Source organism: Gobio gobio (genome assembly GCF_949357685.1).
Source record: "Gobio gobio genome assembly, chromosome: 1".
Classification (NCBI taxonomy): Eukaryota; Metazoa; Chordata; class Actinopteri; order Cypriniformes; family Gobionidae; genus Gobio; species Gobio gobio.
The window spans coordinates 14,895,635-14,917,928 of NC_137097.1; the positions used below are offsets into that span (position 1 = coordinate 14,895,635).

Genomic DNA, 22,294 nt, shown 5'->3' on the forward strand with positions numbered 1-22,294 from the left:
CTCCGCTGGGCTCTGCCCACTTTTCCAGCATTTTTCAAAATATGCCAGTGGGTGGAGTTAAGCTCTGAGCAGGGGTTTAGTTACCCTTTAAGAGAGGGGTTTTGTCTAAAACCAAGGCTTTGTCTAAGTCCCAGTTAGTCCAGCACAGTACATGGAGCAAGGTTTTTTTAATGGAATAGTAAGTGCTAGTATTAATGGGTCAAGTGTTGCCGAAAAAGATGCCTCTTGAGCAGTTTATTGAAAATGGCCAAGAACTCAGCAGCTCGGGTTGAAAGATGGGCAGGGAACAGTCAAGGTCAGTGAAAGTAGCGCAGGGCGGTTTGACCAAAAATCTGTATCACATTTTCTTTTTCTCTTTCGATTCTAATGGATTCACAGGATATCATGTTTTTTTTTCCCTGGGCCTTTATTACGGCTTAATTTACTGTCAGGAGTAAACATTGTAAGCTAATTTTTACAAAAAAAATCAAATCAGTATTATTACTATTCATCAAGGTACCCTCTACTGTACAATAGGTATATTTCTGTTATTTCAAGTTATACCGGGTGGAGAAATTCAAAATGAAGTGAGTTTTTGTTTAAAACAAAAAAAATGATCTGCCAACGTGGTAAGAAAAATCTTGTATCTGTCCCAAACAGTTTGTTCTGTTTGGGACAGAAACAAGAAACAAGATTTCAAACATAAACTTTTCATTGCACTTGGTGATGTAAGGCTTGGATGAGCTGCTCGACCATGGAAACCCATTCCATGAAGCTCTACACACTGTTCTTGAGCTCATCTGAAGGACACAGAAGTTTGGAGGTCTGTAGCTCTTGACTCTGCAGAAAGTTGTGACTTCTGTGCACTGTGCACCTCAGCATGTGCTGACCCCACTCTGTGATTTTACGTGGCCTACCACTTCATGGCTGAGTTGCTGTTGTTCCCAATTGCTTCCACTTTGTTATAACACCACTAACAGTTGAGTGTGGAATATTTAGTAGTGAGGAAATTTCACAAATGGACTTATTGCACAGGTGGCAACCTATCACGGTACCACGCTTGAGTTCACTGAGCTCCTGAGAGAGACCCATTCTTTCACAAATGTTCGTAGAAGCGTCTGCATGCCTAGTGCTTGATTTTATACACCTGTGGCCATGGAAGTGACTGGAGCACCTGAGTTCAATGATTTGGAGGGGTACCCCAATACTTGTGGCAATATAGTGTATATCTTATACCTCTTCAGGGGCTCAACATTTCATTCAGTATATTTGAAAAGGTTAGATTTTTATGCTGAATAATGTTTGATGATTGTGTTAGTTTGCATGTACTTGATCAAAGCTTCTATCGCTTGTTTCTACTTCTTCATCAGTGTTTTGAATCAGAGGTTCCGTACTGATTCAGAAGATCTGTCATAGCGCCCCCCACCAAATACCAGTGACAACAAGGACTCCCGGAAAAATTGTCTATGGCGGGAATGTCATAAATGATAGAAAATCTCATCAATGGCAGGGAAAGAGTTAATCATTCTTCTTCTGGTTGTTATAGATTTTTAATCAAATTAAAAATATAAAATAAAACATGTCTTAAAACAAAAATCAAGGGTGTACTCACACTAGGCGATCTGAGCATTTTTGACCTCCAAAGTCTGGTTCATTTGACTAGTGTGATCACTCCGTATTGTACCCTGGCCCATCTGAAGAGGTGGCATGGTTCGCTTGTGCGCGGTACGCATGTAGTGTGATCGCTAACTGTGCCAGTGCACGGAACAGCTACTACTTTTGTGTGTACTACTGTCTTCATTATGACAGTAAACATCTTCTATTACTACTTGATTAGTACACTTTTCAATTAATTGAATTCATTCAAGTATATTTAGGTTTATAACAGGTCTGGTTCTCACCTTATCGATGAACAGAAATTGTAGTTAAATTGCAAATTACTCCATTAATGTCAGTTCTCTTCTAACAAGCTAACCAGATGTGATAAATAAGGGAGACAAAATGTGCGTTTGAAAACCACTGGGTGTATTGAGTAAAAATCTGTAGACAGGGTGGGAAACTCTGGTCCTGGAGGGCCACTATTCTGCAGACTTTAGCTCCATCCTTGATCAAACACACCTGCGAAATTCAATCCAACCCTCAAATTTAACCCAAAGGCTTCAGGACTTTTTTACAGGCAGGCGACTTTGATTAGGGATGAAACTTAACTTTGCTAGCCAGTGGCCCTCCAGGACCAAAGCTGCCCACCCCTGATCCATTGGATAGAATATGGTATTGTACATGTTGTTGGTTTTGATGCTTTAAATGTCTAAATTGTTTTATGTATGTTTTTGCCCTAGACCTCATGGAACTGAAAGAGGCAAGTCATGAACTTAATGAAAAGGAAGAAGAGAAAGACCATTATAATAAATATCACAATTTCATGACTGGAGAAAGATCGACACAGGCTAAAAAGACTTCCTCACAAAATAGAGCTCAAAAGACTAAACATTTTAAAATTAAAAATTATTTCACCTGCCAACAGTGTGGAAAGAGTTTCAGACACAAAGGAAATCTTAACGTTCACATGAGAGTTCACACTGGAGAGAAGCCTTACACCTGCCAACAGTGTGGAAAGAGTTTCAACCGAAAAGCAAACCTTAATGTTCATATGAGAATCCACACTGGAGAGAAGCCTTACACCTGCCAACAGTGTGGAGAGAGTTTCAATCAACAAGGAAGCCTTATAGACCACATGAGAATTCACACTGAAGAGAGCCTTTTCTCCTGCCAACAGTGTGGAAAGAGTTTCAGTGGAAAAGGAAACCTTAAAGTCCACATGAGAATTCACACTGGAGAGAAGTCTTTCGCCTGCCAACAGTGTGGAACGAGTTTCAATCGAAAAGAAAGCTTTAACAGGCACATGAGAATTCACACTGGAGAGAAGCCCTACACCTGCCAACAGTGTGGAAAGAGTTTCGCTGGAAAAGGAAACCTTATAGCTCATATGAGAGTTCACACTGGAGAGAGCTCTTTCACCTGCACTCTGTGTGGGAATGGCTTCACACGGGAACAAAGCCTAAGGAAACACATGAATATTCACACAGGAGAAAATACATTTACATGTGATCAGTGTGGAAAGAGTTTCAGACATAAATTGACCCTTAATAACCACATGAGAATTCACACTGGAGAGAAGCCATTCACATGTGGTCAGTGTGGAAAGAGTTTCAGATTTAAAGATAACCTTAAGTGCCACATGAGGATTCACTCAAACTGTTTTAGATGTCGTCAGTGTGGAAAGAGTTTCACAGACAGGAAACGCTATGAAAATCATGTGATAACTCACACCAGAGAGAAGTTCCCATGTCTTCAGTGTGAGAAGTGTTTCCCATATCAAAGAGACCTGAAACGCCATTTGATAACTCATTCTGGAAAGAAATGCAGTGTTTATCAGTGTGACAAGGTTTAAAGAAGCAGCAGTTTCAAAAAATCAACTGATTTGTCTTTTGCGATCACACTTACAGGTACACCTGAAAAGTCATGCAAATCTAATTAATTTAAATGGCTCCAGAAAATACGGATCTTTGTGAAATTAGAGCTATATTTATATTGGAGCTGAATCAGATTTTCCACTCAATTTATTGTCTTATTTTGCGTGAGGCTGTTCACATGACCTTTAAATGTGGCCTGTATCAGATACTCGTCTTCTACATGATAGGATTAAGTTGTGTTGGTTGGTGTTTTGGTTTTTCCTTCGTTGCTCATCACAGGATCTAATTTAAGCACGGAGCAAGAGGCCCTTAAGACAATGAACCATAGTTTTACTACAAATAAAACCAAAAAAACATGATTATTATAGTTAAACCATGGTAACCACAAATAAACCATGGCTTTACTACTCTAACCATAGTTTAACAATGGTATTTGTGGTAAAACTGTGGTTATATAAATGGTAATCAATTAGCCAAAATACCATGGTTAATACTAGCCTGGACATTTCATTTGTACAGAGAGTTTGGCCCCTCTCAATTGACAAGTGTTAACTTCCTTGAAGGCGGGTACTCTGTTGAAGTTTAACACTATTGGATCTGCCCAGAGTCACTCTGGATCTGCCATAACCAATCGCTAACATTTGGTCATGACGTATGTCATCTTAAACTAGCGTACACTGGTCCCAGACGGAGTACTGAAGGACAATGAAAATTGAGCTGAAGTACATAGGAGGGCAGAGCCAGACTAGGTTACTACACTTTTACTACAAAAAAAAAACATGGTTAATTTCCGTAAGTGGGTTTTCGGGGCGGCTGCTCAGCGCTTGTTTGGGAGCAGTTTGCCACTACCGTGCTGTTATGTTATCTTATGTTATGTTTTACATCCATTCATTGGCACTGTTAATACTTCATTTGCTGCATCCATTCACACGCAATTCATACTGATTGACTCACTGATATTTACTGTTATTTTGTTTAATAAACATTTTGCTTGGATTTATTCCGCTGTGTCATCTCCCTTTATGTTGAACTGTTGAGCTGGGTGTAACATATGGGGGCTCGTCCAACTAATTTCGGTTAATTTGTTTGATGTTATTTTGTTTAGTTGATTAGGTGGAGAGGCAGAGCGGAACATTTCTTGGAGCGTTGGTTTGGATTTTTGGTCAGCTCTGGAAAAGGTAAGTCCTTGGGGTTTAAAACTCTGTAATTTGGATACTCCCCAGTTAGTGTCAGGTCTGTGTGCAGGTAGGAAGACGACGATAGGAGCATGAAGTGCAAAAATCTATTTAATAACTCAAACAGGCAGGTACACACAATGTACTCAAACGGAAGACTAACAATACTGGACAAGGAGTGACAGAAATGGCAGAACTTAAATAGCAGACAGAAACGAGATAATTAACTAGACACAGCTGGGACAAATTAACTAATGAGGGTAACTATGGAAACAGACAAGTGGTGGGAAAACTAAGACAAAGGAACATGTGACATGGAACAGGATAACAACAAAACAGACAAGCATGTGACATAACACCCCTCCTCAGAAGGCGCTGCCTCGCTCTGTAAATGGACACTCTGGACTGGAAACAGGAGGCAGAGTCCACTCTGGACTGGAGATGGGCGATGCAGGCGTGGCAGCCATCTTGGCAGGGGTCGAATGCTCTGGCGTGGCGGCGACCATCTTGGCTGGAGACGAGGGCTCTGGCATGGCGGCGACCATCTTGGCCGGAGACGAGGGCTCTGGCGTGGCCGCGACCATCTTGGCCGGAGACGAGGGCTCTGGCGTGGTGGCGACCATCTTGGCCGGAGACGAGGGCTCTGGCGTGGCGGTGACCATCTTGGCCGGAGAAGAGGGCTCTGGCGTGGCTGGCAATACCCAGAAGTCGATGAGCCAGCTGTCACTCGCTGGCTCTTGTAGGGCAGTGGTCACCTAGGCAGGGATGGTCCCAGTGGAATGGCATGTGGAGGGCTCTGGTGTAGGCCTGTCACGGTAAATTTTGCTGGACGATAAATTGGCCAAGAAATTATTGCAATAAACGATAATATTGTCGTTCTGAGACCATTTTCATTTTAAAATAATGATAATGGCATAATAATGCAGGTACACCTTTTCAAAGATCAATAAACTTTTATTTCTAAAGACTATTTAACACACCCTACCACATTCAAGCAGGCTCGGGTAACTCCACTGCTTAAGAAACCCACATTAAACTTATCACTCATAGATAACTACAGACCTGTTTCTCATACCATTCATAGCGAAAACTCTTGAACGAGTTGTTTTCAACCAGGTTTCCTCCATCCTCTCACAGAATAATCAGCTGGACGTCAACCAATCAGGTTTCAAAAGGGGCCACTCCACAGAGACTGCACTACTGTCGGTCACTGAAGACTGCGGATAGCTAAAGCTGAGTCCAAATCATCAGTCCTCGTGCTGCTTGATCTATCTGCTGCCTTCGACACGGTCAATCATTAGATTCTTCTGTCCAGCCTCTCATCACTGGGCATCACAGGGACTCCACTCCTTTGGTTTGAGTCTTATCTCACAGGTAGGTCTTTCAAGGTTGCCTGGAGAGGAGAGGAATCCCAAGCACATCAACTGACTACGGGGGTTCCCCAGGGCTCAGTGCTTGGTTCTCTAATTTTCTCCATCTACACTACTTCATTGGGACCCATCATTCATGCACATGGCTTCTCATACCACTGCTATGCTGATGACACTCAGCTCTACCTTTCATTCCAACCAGACGACCCCACAGTAGCTGCACGAATCTCCAGCTGTCTGGCTGACATCTCTGCATGGATGAGAAAAAATCACCTGCAGCTCAACCTGGCAAAGACCGAGTTTCTCATCTTCCCCGCCAGTCCCACTATTCAACATGACTTCACCATCCAGTTAGGTACATCCTTGATTTCCCAATCAAAGTCAGTCAGAAATCTTTGAGTAACACTTGATGACCAGTTGTCCTTCGGAGAACTGCAGGTTTGCGCTCCACAACATCAGGAAGATCAGACCGTTCCTAACAGAGCACGCAACACAGCTTCTTGTCCAGGCCCTGGTTATTTATAGACTTGACTAATGCAATGTGCTTCTGGCTGGACTCCCCTCTTGTGCCATCCAAACACTTTGAATGGTCCAGAATGCAGTGGCACGTCTGGTCTTCAACGAGCCCAAAAGGACCCACGTCACACCTCTCTTCATCTCTCTGCACTGGCTACCACTCGCTGCTCGCATCAAGTTTAAGGCGCTGACGCTTGCCTACAGAGCCACCAGGAGCTCAGCTCCTGCATACTTTGACTCGATTCTACAAATCCACACCCCCACCAGAAGCCTTCGCTCAGCTAAGGATTTGCTTGTGGTACCATCACAGAGAGGCAGAATATCCCTTTCCAGAACATTTTCATTCAATGTTCCCAGCTGGTGGAACGATCTTCCCACCGCCATCCGAAACGCAGAATCATTGACAACATTCAAAAGTCAACTAAAAACTCATCTCTTCCGTGAGCACTTAACCTCATAAAAAAGAAAAACCTTTCTTTCCTCTTTCTTCCCTCTTTCCCTCCCTACGCTAGCCTGTGCTAAACTGAGCAATGTACACAGTCTCAGTATTTCAGGCACTTGTTGCGCTTACTCGACTCTTCATGACCAATCGCTTCGTGTACCCCACAAGCTGTAAGTCGCTTTGGATAAAAGCGTCTGCTAAATGCATAAATGTAAAATGCATAAATGTAAATTTACCATAGTTTACCATGATTCTAGCATAGTTTACCATGATTTACCATGTTCCTGTATGATTTACCATGATTCTAGCCTGATTTACCATTGTTTACCATATTCTAGTAAGTTTGTCTCGACAAACTTTTTTATCTTAATAAATCTATTATGACTGCCACTATTGAAAGTGAAAATGTGAAACCAAAAGAAAAGTGTTGAGGCATTAAATATACTGGCATGCAAAATGTTATACTTTTTAAGCGTTGAGCATTACAATATCAAACACGTCTCTGCTGAGCTCATGATGCAATAACCAATCATGAGTTTAGATCAGTTACACAGTCCCTCCAGAAAAACGCGATTATGGAATCGCATGATTTAATGCATAATCAGCCAAAGTCCGCATTTTTTCAAATACGCCGCACTTTCGCCACGTAAATTGCCTATTTCTGTGTGCAAAATATGCGGGGCTAGCATGATTTCATAATCCCCACATTTTCGTTGCAAAAAAGTCATATATATTAGCAGAAAGTTGAAAAATGTTTGTTTACTTCACACAAGAGCCGCCATTTCCCCCTCTTGCCATGGGAAAGTTTTGAAGTGACGTAATTACCCGACATGAACGTCATCGAAAAGCTGCAAACCCCCGTGGTGAAACCATAGATATCGGTGAACCAATGATGAAGCACGCAAATTCCCATCTGCCAACAAAAATAACAGTAAAAGGCCACGCAAATCAGTTTCCCGGTGTGTTGACCGATTTCAAAAAACAGCATCATGATGCTTCGAAGCGTTATGAATCGAGTCGATTCAGCGGTTTGGAGCGTTATGAATCAGTGAGTCGATTCAGCGGTTTGGATCGCCAAAGTCACGTGATTTCAGCAGTTTGGCGGTTTGACACGCGATCCGAATCATGAATCGACTCGCTGATTCATAACGCTTCGAAGCTTCATGATGCTGTTTTTTGAAATCGGTCATCACTATATAAGTCGTTATTTAGGTTTTAGCACAAAAACTATTCTCGTCACTTCATAAAGTTATTGTAGAACCACTGTAGTGAGATGGACTTTGTAACGACGTCTTTAGTAGCTTATATGAGTCTTTAGAGTGTAAAGTACATTGTGCCAATGGAGGCCTTTCAGAGCCATCAGATTTCAACTAAAATATCTTCATTTGTGTTCCGAAGATGAATGGAGGTCTTACGGGTGTCCAACGACATGAGGGGAAGTAATTAATGACAGAATTTTAATTTTTGGGTGAACTAACCCTTTAAGAGATTGGACTTTGTGCATTGGAAGCACTCAAATGTCTGTTTTGTAAAGCTACCTCTGTAAAACAGTAAGTTATTTATTCATTTTTTCAGAAGTTGTAGCATATTCCTTTTGTAAAGCTTCAGAACTTGTTTGACTCAATGTTTTGTAAATTTGAGCCATGTCTTTATTAAGGTCTTCAATAAAACAAGATGAGAACTTAAATATTCCCAGCACTTTCTGTGATGTAGTGCTTTTTTTTCTCTTTTTCATCAAACCGCAGTTTTTGCAAGTTCCCGCAATTTTATTGCATAAAATTGCAAAAATATCCCGCTTTTTTTTTTTTTTAAGGAAACGTGCCGCATAATCAAGGATTTTTGGAACAATCACAAAAAAGCCGCATTTTTCTGGAAGGACTGGTTACAGGTGAATTAAGAAATTGGAGTAATTCGCCGGAGTATATGCTGTTCCTGCCATGTGCTCAGTCAGTCGTGACTGGATACTGCCAATTCTCTCGTCCCAGTGCAGATATGATGAGAGTACGATATTAATTTATAAATCTTTTTTCATGCTACTAAACGTTTCATGCACACAAAACGTATTCTTTTAATCGGCATTAATCATTATTACAATATCACGAGCAATAATCAACATAATTAGTTATGTTTTTCAGTTACAAGGCAAAAAAGTTGCTGTCGTAACATCTTCAACCTTTATGGGAATGCTGTCTGCTAGATTTATGCATCATCTTTTGTGTAAATTTCTTACATTTAATCAATACATTCATGAATTCAGTATCAAAATTCATCTTTTAAATGTTGAGGAAATACAGAAGAAGCAGCATCTGAAATGGCATTAATGCAGCTCACAGTGGATTAATAATGATTTAATAGCTAATTAATAACGAACATGAACAATGCTTTATTTTAAACATAAAACGTTGAAATAATTAAATTGAAATTACACTTTTACTGTGAAATTAAAACCACCACTAGGTGGCAGAAAATCACTTTTATTGAGTGAGTCATTGAGATTCAAACCATTCAAACAGCTGATTTATTCAGGAAATGTGCCAAAACAAAAGCAATTTGCTTAAATCAATTCGAAATCGTAATCCGATGTGAACAAGGAACCAACTGTTAAGAGATCTGCAATTACTATAAGAAAAAAAAAGGTATCATTCAAGAATCGAGTTCTAAGAAAAACTTTAATACGAAATTTTTCTTGAGCAGCAAATCATCTTATGTATTATATATGAAAATATATTAAAATAGAAAACCGTTACTTTAAAAAAATTCTAATAATAATTGAATTTTTGATCAAATTATTACAGCCTTGGTGAGCCTAAGATATATATTTTAAAAGCATTAAAAAAATGTAAATATACCAAATTTTGGCCACTAGTGTACATAGCATTAAGGTTTTTGTTTTTGAACCCGTCTGTGTGGTGGTGAAGTTCAAGTATACAGACACAGCCTTAATGATTGTGAAATAAAAACTATTTATAAAATAACATGCAAAGTGTTGGGTTAGGGTTACAAATAGTTTGAATAATAAAGAACATATGGGGGGGAGGGACTGAACAACAATGAACATTCTTTAACATAAGCACAAAAAACAAACAAACATAACTATATACATTTATTATTAAAAACTCTTCATTAATCAGTGTCTTGAAGTTAACCACTCTTTTATTGATGTGTGTAAGTACCATCTTCATGGGCAGCTGCTTGATGATCTGTTCAATACTCCCGGAGTACAGATGTGGTGGGACCTTGAATATGGAGTCACAGCTGCTTAAAATATGGCAGGTATCCTCTATTTCGGTGACCCCTATGACCTCGATTTCCACCTCCACAGGCTCAACCTCCTCGATCTGGATTTAAAAAACAGCAATAATAATTAACAGATTACTGACATTATGCGTGTGTAAAAAAAAAAAAACGTTTTATTTTCACAAATGTTGAAATTAACATGTTAAATAAAATAAATTAAAATTAAAAATTAAAATAAATGCGTCAAAGAAAAATGGGCAAGGCTGAAACATGCAGCCATACAAAAGATGTGGGCCCTTGAAATTCTGGTGGCTAAACATCAGATTAAATAGGGTTTAACTTATGGGGTGGTGTACAAAGTATCCCATATTGATGCATTTGTAGCCAGTGGGATCTTCAGTTTTCAGTTTTGAGTGTTACATATAAAGGGTTGTTTTGCCTTAAATAAAACACAAAAACTGTTAGAATTAGTGTTTAGGCAGATGCAAATATACTTAACAGTGACTAGAAATGAGCATGAAAAGTACAAAAATAAAAAGTTTCCTTACCTCTGAGAATGTTTTCTCACCTTTTTTTTCCCCTCACCCGTTTGCATCCCTGAATATAAGAAGTGTATTTCAAGATCTTAGAACCTATACTACTATAATACTACTCAGATAATATCATAATAAAATTCAATTTAACTTCAAAATGAACTAATTTAAACAATGGTTCAGGGAAATAGGGGGCGTGTGCTACGCACCCATCAGATGTTGTAGTTTACAAATTCATTAGCAAGATCAATGACACCAATTAAAGTAATGATGCAGAATCATCAAGAGCATCACAGAGACAAAAGACAACACTAGCCATGGTTTTACACACTTTTACATTATTTTGGTAAAATTATTTCACCGTAGAAAGTCAGCAAAGGTAAACATTTAAAATGAATGTCTTTTGCTTTAGGTGTGTGGGAATACAAATGTAAAATCATGGTAAGTGAGGCTTTTCACCTTTTGTCTTTAATGGCTGTTGCTGCTTCTGCCTCATGACTTTAACTGGTGTGATTGTTGATGCTAATCGATATCTGAGTTAAGTGTGAATGAATGGATGAAGGTGTGACTCTTCCTGATCTCTATGATAATCAGTGCTATAGTTGTGCTGATTGGATTAGAGCTGTTCCTATAACTGCTCACATCCTTTACATGCTTTGTGTGCTTTATCTTCACCTGTAAGGACGGCCCCCTGAAACCTCTATAAAAACACAATGTTCCTCTGCTTTAGTCACACTTGATGACTGCAGCACTACTGGTGAAGCGACTGAGAGCCACGTGACACACTATTATAAAGATGGCGTTTATTAAAGTGAAGAGTGAAGACGTCAAGATTGAAGAAACAATCCGAGTGAAACATGAAGACGTGAAGATTGAGGAAACATTGAGAGTCAAACATGAAGATGTAAAGCTTGAAGAAACAGTCAAAGATGAGAAAACTGAGGAACAAACAGGTTGGTTTCATTCTCAAAGCTGAACTCAGTCATTTGATCATTATTAAAATGTCCAGCTCTACAGAAATTAAGGATATTTTTAAGAGTGTCATAATTAAAGTGGTTTTATTTGACATGGAGCGGGTCAGACATGTTGAGATCACATGACCAGACAAAAACTAGGCTGCCTTCAACCTGAGAATATCCCACTTCCAAGTTGGACATTTGTTATTATGACGTCACACATTAAATTAGTAAAAATCAGTTGTAAAAACATATTATCACATTAACATACCTGAACATTAATCACTGCATGAAAAGTGGGATTTTGGTCAGTAAGCTGCACTGTAGATTGTCGTGGAAGTTTACGACTGTACACGGCAATTTGCAGGCAACACCGAAAACTGCTGTGAATTGTCCGAAATTGACATGGGTCTTGCTTGGCAGTTGACCCCCCATGACCCCCCATCCCCTAATTACAGGTGAGGCTTTAACATGTAAATGAAAATGCTGTGAGCTATACAAATGCAAATCAGGGTAGCAGGAGTTTTACCCCAAGTGACATTTTTCTAAAAGGTATTAACTTCATTCTAAGAAAATCTCTGGTATAAATAGATCAGGCTCAGTATAGCCTAATTATAAAATCTTAAATTTATATATTTAATGAAAGTATGCTAGATTATTTATTGTGTCATTAGCAATGGCCAATGTTATGTAAAAAAAGATAGACAAAACAATTTATTTAAACAATTCGTTTTAATCCGGCTTTGCCACAAAGGTAAAATGTGCATTCCTTGCAAACAGCATCACGGTCTCCTAGAGCTCAACCACTGGGCATAGTGGCATGACTACAGTGACCTTTTCTTTGGTCTTGCTTAAATGCACAGTGGATGCATTAACTGTCAGTCGCTGGGTGCATTTCTTCAGATTCTTCCATCACTTTTTTTTCTGGTCCTCGTGCATTTCACTTTCATCAATCTCTCCAACTCCAGCCAAGTTATCTTCGAGGTCTTTACACATAGACGGTACATAACTCCCGCCGGTTGGGTCATGACTGGATATGTTATCTGACCTAGCCCTTTTGGATTTTTTTCTCCCAAACTCTCCCAAACGCTTTCTGTGGTCAAAATACTGTGTATGAAAGAGTTCAGTGTCGCAATGTTCACAGAGGCGCCGAGGTCTTTTCTTCAGTCTTGGGACGTCCACCTTTCAACTGACGGCACACCGTGTTTATATCACAGAGTTTTATAGGCACACCGTGCTTGTTTATATCATAGACATGCGAGCTCGTCTCGCAAGTTCTTCCGTATAACAATGACCTCACATGTGATTGGAGGAGCCCGACGAGCCTTCTAGCCCTCATCCAATCACGTGCGAGGTCCTGGGCATGACGACTCATACAGCAGTACTTGCAAGACGAGCATATAAACAGACATGTTTTTACTCCTGTACTCACACCTTTTCCTCCATTTCCTGTGTTTTTGCTGTTTTGTGATCTACAATGGCTGGTTGAAGGCTGGTCCCCTTCAACTCCTCTGCATGGACGCGATCAACCCCTTTCAGCCAGTCCGCAGACCGGTGAGAAGAAACTGCTGAATGCTATCAGTGGGCTGTCTCGTCAGCTTACTCAGTTTGCTGCCGATGTAAATGAGCAGTTCACTTTAGTAAACTCCAGGTTGCTGTCCATAGAAGATAGGTTGGCTGCTTTGGAGTCGAAAAACTGTGTGGAACATACTTACTCTAAGAAGAGAAGACGGGTGCACAATCCTAAGATTGCGGTAAGACTACTATCTAAGCTAAGCTTTTTTTAAGTAGCACAAGCTAAAAGTAGCCTTGTAAGAGAACAATTGTAAGTTGCTTTATAACAGAGTTTTTTTTGGTCTTGTAATTTACAGGCAGCAGTACGCCGTCTTCACAACTCAGAGACAAATTGTAGACACTACGAACCGGACCAAGGGTAAGATTCAAAGAATATGATTTCATTCTCCTGTATAAGGAAATAGATCCGTTAATAGATACCGATCTTAACCGTACAGTTTGTTTTCACAGACTAACCTCGCCTCATAACGAGGCCGTGACCTCATATTTGCTCAGAGCTATGTCTGCAAGTCCAGATTTACATGATGCTGATAATGATGACATTGTGTGTAAGTAACTTTTACAATTTTCTCCTTTATTGTTTTTATTGTTTAAGTTCTTTTACACGTTGTTTTTTTATTCATATCACTCTCATTTAATTGTTTTCCAGCTGCCTGTAAGACATATTACGAGACCGTACGCAGGAGCTTCAGGTTCAAACATCCAGATCTTGCATCGCAGGCGGAAGCTGTGAAGAGTTCAGCTCGGAGTCGAGCGAGAAGAAAGAGGGTAAGATTTATTAGATTAGATCCGTTTTTGGTCAGTGTGACTTAATAGATGTGTTGAGTCCATACGCAGTGCATCACGCAATACTGATTGTCTTTATTGGCTGTTTTTACAGCTGCTAGAAGCAAGACAGAGTGTGCTAGCTGAGGATGAGGTGGGCCTTTGGAAGTGCGCTACAATAGACCTGATGTCTGATGAGGAAGACGGCAGCGTTGGCAGGGTGTCTGGATGGATTGTGCGACCTCCATCCTTTCGCAGCCAGGAGCTCACTGAGCTCTGTGCCACGCTGCAGTCGAGATTAGAGGCGATTCCAAAGTACAGGGCAACGCACCACAGACGTCTGCAAAATGGACTGAATTCAGACAGAATGCCGCTAGATACTCAAGCGGAAAACAGACACTTCATGGTGCTGTAGGATTTTGGGCTTCTCGTGAGCTTCCTATTTGTTGTGTGGGCAGATCTCCTACGTTTTGTACATGGTTGTGTGTTTGTGCTAATAAAGCTCTTTCTTTGAATAAGCAGCACGTCCCTGGCAAATTTTCCTTTTCTCAATAAATTAATGTCCTTGATGGTAATAATAGTGTAGTCCATAGGATAACAATGACATGAATATACAACATAATAGCATATCATATAAATATATAAAATAATTTTATATACACTCACCTAAAGGATTATTAGGAACACCATACTAATACTGTGTTTGACCCCCTTTCGCCTTCAGAACTGCCTTATTTCTACGTGGCATTGATTCAACAAGGTGCTGAAAGCATTCTTTAGAAATGTTGGCCCATATTGATAGGATAGCATCTTGCAGTTGATGGAGATTTGTGGGATGCACATCCAGGGCACGAAGCTCCCGTTCCACCACATCCCAAAGATGCTCTATTGGGTTGAGATCTGGTGACTGTGGGGGCCATTTTAGTACAGTGAACTCATTGTCATGTTCAAGAAACCAATTTGAAATGATTCAAGCTTTGTGACATGGTGCATTATCCTGCTGGAAGTAGCCATCAGAGGATTCAAATTCTGACTCTACCATCTGAATGTCTCAACAGAAATCGAGACTCATCAGACCAAGCAACATTTTTCCAGTCTTTAACTGTCCAACTTTGGTGAGCTTGTGCAAATTGTAGCCTCTTTTTCCTATTTGTAGTGGAGATGAGTGGTACCCGGTGGGGTCTTCTGCTGTTGTAGCCCATCCGCCTCAAGGTTGTGCGTGTTGTGGCTTCACAAATGCTTTGCTGCATACCTCGGTTGTAAAAAGTGGTTATTTCAGTCAAAGTTGCTCTTCTATTTTTTTTTTAACACTTTCTTTATTGAGATGTAACAGACCATGCCAGTATATTATAAGAATATTACAAATAATTAGATCTCTTTTACATAATATACAAACAATTTTTTTTTAAATTAAATAAAACAAAAAAAAAAAAAATTTAAAAAATAAAATAAAAAAAGGCACAGGTCAATTCAGGTAGCTACACATTAAGAATTGGGTGAAGATAACTGGACAATCAAGCTATTTAATCTCTTTCTACCTCATTCAATATATTACTAAAATCAGAGTTTGAAATAAAGGACAAAAATGGTTTCCAAATATTCTCAAATAAAGACACTCAAATAAAGTCTACCTTTCAAAATATATGTAATCTTTTCCATCGACAAACAAAAGGACATATTATTGATCCACTGTAAGATAGATGGTCTTTCCACTTTCTTCCAATATATAGCTATTAGACGCTTTGCTTGAAGTATACACATGTCAATGAGTTTACGGGTGCTGCTACAATTTACAATTTTCTCAGGAAAATCCCCCCCAAAAAAAATTCTGGTTTCATTGGGAGATTAACAGATACCATCTGAAAAATAAATAAAACTAGCTCTTTCCAAAACTCCTGCACCTTAGGACACGTGTCAGGGATGTTCTGATTCATTTTATTTAACCTTACTGGAGTAAAGTACGTCCTCATAATCCAGTTGTACTGTATCAATTTGAGATTACTGTTAATAGTTTGCGATTGAGCTTTCATACATATATTCTCCCATGCATCTAAGGAAACGTTCATTTTTAATTCTTAAAAAATGTTTCTTAAGAATATCAAACTGTGCTACGATCTCTGTAAAGGACATTAAGTCATTTCCTTTATAAAAGTCTTTATCATACCATAGATTAAATCCTGCATCTGATCTAGCTGGTTTGAAACTCTCATTTCCCCATATTGGGGTAAAACATGATATAGTATTTGACTGACCCACATAACTATGCACGTCGCACCAGACTTTAATTGTATTAATGAGAATAGGGTTAAGAGATACAGCATCTTTGTCTTTTTTGAGAGTTTTGATATCTATTGAATAAAGACAAAGATTAAGGGATAGTATTGACTTCATAAAAAAGGATTCAATGTCCAACCAAGATGGGCGGGTTTCAGAGGAGAAATGGTATAAAGTAGATCGCAATTGTGCTGCCCAATAATACCACTGTAAGTTAGGAAACTGGAGACCACCCCTATTGAATGGTAAGTATAGTAATGACAGACGAACGCAAGCTCGTTTATTATTCCAGATGAAATCAGTGAATAATTTTCGAAGTGACGTGAAAAAGGAGGTTGGCGGGCACAGAGGAATATTTTGAAAGAAGTAAAGAATTTTAGGCAATATACTCATTTTTATTGCGTTTATACATCCAAATAGTGATATGGGTAGACTTTTCCATCTGTCAATGAATTTGGAGATATTGTGTAAAAGGGGTTGATAATTTGCAGAAGATATATTATCTACATTAGCTGTAATCTTAATTCCTAAATAAGTGAAGGAGTCCACTACATTAAAGTAAGTAATAGCTGATGGTTGACTATCATCCTTATTCAATAAAAGAATACATGATTTAGACTGATTGACTTTATAACCAGAGAAGGTACCAAAAGTTGAAAGAAGTTGTATTAGGGAAGGAATGGTGCGAGTCAGATCTGTTAGGTATAAAATTACATCATCTGCATACAAAGAAATACTTATTTCTGTGGTGTTTATTCTGATGCCTAATATGTTACAATTAGACCTTACTGCTATGGCAAATGGCTCAATTGCTAAGACAAAAAGAAGAGGTGATAGGGGGCACCCTTGACGAGTGCCCCTTTGAATATTAAAAGCCTTGGAAACTATATTATTAGTAAGTACTTCAGCCATAGGATGTGTGTAAAGGATCTTAATCCATTTACAAAAAATTTCTCCGAATCCTAATCTTTTCAGGACCTCAAATAGATAGGGCCATTCCACCCTGTCAAAGGCCTTTTCAGCATCCAGGGACAGAATGGCCGTATCGGAAGCTCCCTTTTTAAGATACAAAATATTAAGCAAATTTCTAACATTGTGAAGACCTTGCCTGCCCTTGATAAATCTGTTTTGGTCTCGAAATATTATATCAGGCAAAAATGCCTCCAACCTCCTTGCCAGAATTTAACTCAATATCTTAACATCTGTGTTAAGTAATGAAATTGGCCGAAATGATTCGCATTTGGTGTTTATTTTATTAGGCTTAGAAAGTAATGTAATGAGAGCGTTTCTTAAAGAGTCTGGGAGCACCCCATTTTTAAAGGATTCCTTAAACATATCTAAAATTGGTGAGACAAGTTTTCTTTAAAATTTCTTGTAAAAGTCTACGCTAAGACCATCTGGCTCTGGTGTTCGACCCGCTGTTAAACTATCAATAGCCTCTATAATTTCTTCTTCCGTTATATCTAGATCCATGAACGATTTTGCCTCTTCAGAAAGAATAGGAATGGATAGACTATTCAAAAATGTTGTTTGAGCACCATTGTTTAAATATTCAGAGGTATATAATGCCTCGAAAAAGCATTTAAAAGTATTGTTTATTTTAACTGGGTCACTTGTGATATTGCCATTAGTATTTCAATATAATTTATTGCTCTTTCTGATTGATTTTGTTTAATTCTCCAAGCTAACAATTTCCCCTCTTTTTCATCTTGGTCATAATAATTTTGCCTTAACATCATAAGACTTGCGGCTGCTTTTTTAGCAGATAAATCATTATATTTAGTTCTGTTAAGTCGTCATTATATAACAATTTTTTTTCAAGAAGTTTAATTTTTGTATCAAGTGCAGTCATTTATTTTTTGTAGATTTTTGATTTACTGCTTGTAACACCTCTAATGAAAGCTTTAAAAGCTTCCCATCTGATACAAGCTGAGGTTTGTGTTGTGTTAATATCAAAATACATTTCTGTCTGTTGTGTGATATATTCACAAAGTTTTTCATCTAGGAGCCACTTAGGGTGAAATCTCCATTTTGGAGGATTACATAATAGCCTAATATATAGGCTGTATAAGTGAATAATACAGGGGTGTGATCTGAAATTACAATTGTTTCATAAAAGCAATCTGCAAGCAGTTTCCAGCAGTTTCCTGATCAATCTGGACAGTATGTTGGAGTACGGCCACCCCTTGACTAAACCGAGACACATGGTGGGAAATGACATCTTCCTTGGAGGGTTTTTCAAACTCAGATGATAGGGGAGGTGGAATGGTGATCTGATGTAGTTCTTCTACATATGGTGTTGGGTCTGAAGGGTCAAGGGTCAAGCCAAACATCACTTGTCTCTTCATCAGACACATATCCTTCAAGAATGATTTTATGTTCAATATTAAAATAAGAATTAATGATAATCAAGTTATAACCATTTCCTACATTTGATAAATCAGTTCTCTATATTCAAGGAGTGATTTTGGATATTGTAGTGTTTTAGTTGCCGTGTGCTTTTGAATCCACATTCTTTAGGTGCTGCTCTGAGTCTGTGTCAAGACGGGCTGACAGGCAAATGTCCTTGGTGTTTGACACTCCAGGGAGTGAAGAGTGCTCAGCATGTGTTAACTGTATGTCTTACTAAAGTGACCCCTGGGGTCATCTATGTCACAGCTATGGGACTCTTTGGGGACTCAGAGAAATGTACCTCTTTGATATACTTTTCTTTCTTTATAGAATAGAATAAAGTCACTTCTGTACTAAATGTAGTATCAGCATGTTTTGGAGAAGTGCTTTGTTGATAGTTAGTTAAGATGTTCCCAACCTTGAGGGAAACTGCTATTCTGTGGAGCATTGTGTGTGCGTTTCATGATTCTGTGCAGATCCAGTATTGGAGATGGTCCTTTCGGCAGACGATTCTAGACTTGGAGGTGTCTTTTCTGTGACCTCCGAGGTCACTAGGGACTAATCGGGGCCTGGGCGACATCAAGTCTACGCATTTTTAGTGATATATGCTCCTATCTGTCTACGTGTGGAAAGTTGCTTACGTTGCATGTTGTTAGAACCAATCAGAATCATTCCACATGGCAGTAATGACATGTCTAGACCTTGAAAACAGTATAACTGTTCAGAAAATTGTATGTATGTTAGACGGAGGCTAGGGAGACTGTTAGAGGGAGTGCGGCCTACGAACTCCTCTTGAAGCTGGCTTCTGCTGATGAAACTGCAAACTATTCTTCAGTAAATTTCTTTAATTAACTGACTCCTGACTCCTGGTCTTCATTTTTCACTACTGGTCCTGGGTCCAAAGCTGTTTCCTCAACAGGTCCACAATTAAGAAGACTCATCAGGTCATCGACATAGTCTGAAAGACAAATGTAAAACTGCTTGTGAAAGTACTGACTTAAAATATATGTTGTGCATGTTACAGTAGTGTTGTTACATTTTGCTAAAGATCTGTTGTATTGAATAATTTTGTTGTTTTATTTAAAAAAAAAAAAAATGTTCTAACTTACTAAATGTTGGGTCTTTTTTCACAGGCTTGGCTGTGCATTCCCCCTTTTTTGACTTCGGAAAAGCGATTTTGTAAACACCCTGTCCTTGTGTTGTTGTTGCCTGTGGACGGTGGGCATTCTCATTGTAGTGCATGGATGCGAGATACAACCTGCAATCATTGAAGAATAATTAAAATCATTAGTTGACCGTAATAAATATAACTTCACGTTATTTTGATGCCATAACCAAATACTACCTGCACAACATTCCTATATAAAAGAAAACTGCTCGGGTTATGTATATAACCCTTGTTCCCTGAGATAGGGAACAAGCACTGTGTCGGAACGACGATTTGGGGACACTCCCTAAGCAACAGCGTATCTGAAGTCTGAATGAAACCATCCCAATCCTGATTGGTGTTGCGTCATGACGTAGCTATGACAGCATACCCGGAACATACATAAGGGGAGCCGGCGCATAGTAACGGCAATTATCGCGATGAAGCATGCGCTCCAGGCGTGCCGAAGGTGTGGCAACGAGACGCAGTGCTCGTTCCCTATCTCAGGGAACAAGGGTTATATACATAACCCGAGCAGTTCCCTTTCGAGGGAACTCGCACTGCGTCGGAACGACGATTTGGGGAACGAGTACCCACTAGGCCACACCGAGGGTAGCGCCTGCCCTAGTGTGAAGCCGGAGACCGGGCACAGCTAGGACTGGAGCACCCTAGCGCCAGGCGTCGCAGGGAGGTGCAAGCTGTAGAATCTTATGAAGGTGTGTGGGGTAGCCCACCCAGCCACCTTGCAGATGTCCTGCAGAGGGACTCCAGAAAGGAGGGCCACCGAGGAGGCCATGCCCCTGGTGGAATGCGCCCTCACGGCCATCGGTGAAGGCAGATTGCACACCTGATAGGCCGTGGCTATTGCCTGGACAATCCAGTTACTGCTTGTCTGTGTAGATGCAGGCAGCCCCTTCTTGGGTGAACCGAAGCACACTAGTAGCTGCTCAGATTTCCTCCACTGTGCAGACTTCTCCAGATATATTTTAAGGGTTCTGACCGAGCAGAGCAGGTGAAGTCTCCCTTCTTCCGCCGTCGTGTGAGGCGGAGGATGGAATGCCTGAAGAACCAAAGGCCTGACCACACTAGATGGTACCTTGGGCACGTAGCCCGCCCTAGGATGTAAGATGGCCTTTACTCCGCCAGGGGCAAACTCCAGGCAAGTCGGCGTAAGCGCCAAGGCCTGAAGGTCCCCCACTCTCCTCAGAGAAGTGATGGCTACGAGAAAGGCCAACTTAAGGGTCAGGTTCTTTGGGTCAGCCGACTCTAGTGGCTCGAAGGGGGCCTCAGCCAATCCTTCCAGTACCACTGCCAGATCCCAGGTTGGGACTCTGGAACGAGCCGCAGGCCTCATCCCAAAGGCCCAAAGGCGTGTGGAAAGCCCCAATGGCAGCCACGTACACCTTGAGTGTGGACGGGGTAAGCCCTGCAGAGAAGCGATCTTGGAGGAACTCCAGCACTGAAGCCACTGGGCAGTTAACTGGGTCCATCTCACGCTCCCTGCACCAAGTGGTAAATACATTCCACTTGAGGCTGTACAGTCTCCTCGTAGACGGAGCCCTGGAACTGAGCAAGGTCCCAACCACATCTGCCGGCAGGCCAGCCTCTAGGTACCTGACCCCCTCAGGGGCCAGACCCAAAGGTTCCACATCTCCGGCCGGGGATGAAATATTGTGCCTCCCGCCTGAGACAGGAGATCCCTCCTCAGAGGGATTTGCCATGGAAGACCCGCCAGCAGAACTATGATGTCTGAGAACCAAACTCGAGTCGGCCAACTCGGCGCCACCAGAAGCAGGCTGGCGCCTTGTCGACGGACCCTCTCCAGGACTCCCGGGAGCAGAGCGATCGGGGGAAATGCGTACAGACGCAGCCTCGGCCACGTCTGCACCATGGTATCCAGCCCCAGCAGGGCCGGATGCGTGAGAGAAAACCACAGTGGACAGTGGGTCGTCTCTCGAGACGCAAATACTAGATGGAAACCTCTTGGTGACGGTTTCTTCTCTTAAAGGAAATAAATTGTATGATAGCGCAACACGCACCCTCTAGATGATTGGGGGTATTGTACACATTCTTGGGCTACATAATTTATATTAATAAAGACACAAATAAACACAAATTATTTACGTTTAACAAATAAAACAAAACATTTAAATAAAAATAATTACTAATTTCAAACATACTTATAGGTAACAAAAATAAACTACAACCATATTAATGCAGGGGCGCAAGAAGTGAGGCTATTTAAAAAAAACACACCATTTAAAAGACTACTTCATAGAAAAACTACCTTAAATAACCAGGCAAACAATACACATCAACAAAAAAATTCAATGCTTCATAAGTAATCTTAATATTATATTTAATCTAACTTAACACTTGAATGAAATTTCCAAAACAATAAGCCTACATTTTAAAACTAAACAAAATTTTCATTAAATTTATCTGTAAATTATAATTGTAA

General features: G+C 40.2%; 1 protein-coding gene across 1 annotated transcript in view; it reads left to right on the forward strand.

Moving 5' to 3' along the window:
- LOC307140816 (uncharacterized protein) overlaps positions 1 to 4,453 on the forward strand; it is a 56,725-nt gene extending 52,272 nt beyond the window's left edge. Inside the window, exon 4 of the mRNA XM_079840570.1 lies at positions 2,319 to 4,453. Within this exon, the coding sequence (XP_079696696.1) occupies positions 2,319 to 3,430 (1,112 nt within the window). The 3' untranslated portion in view covers positions 3,431 to 4,453. The remainder of the gene's footprint in view (positions 1 to 2,318) is intronic.
- The last annotated feature ends 17,841 nt before the right edge of the window (positions 4,454 to 22,294 follow it).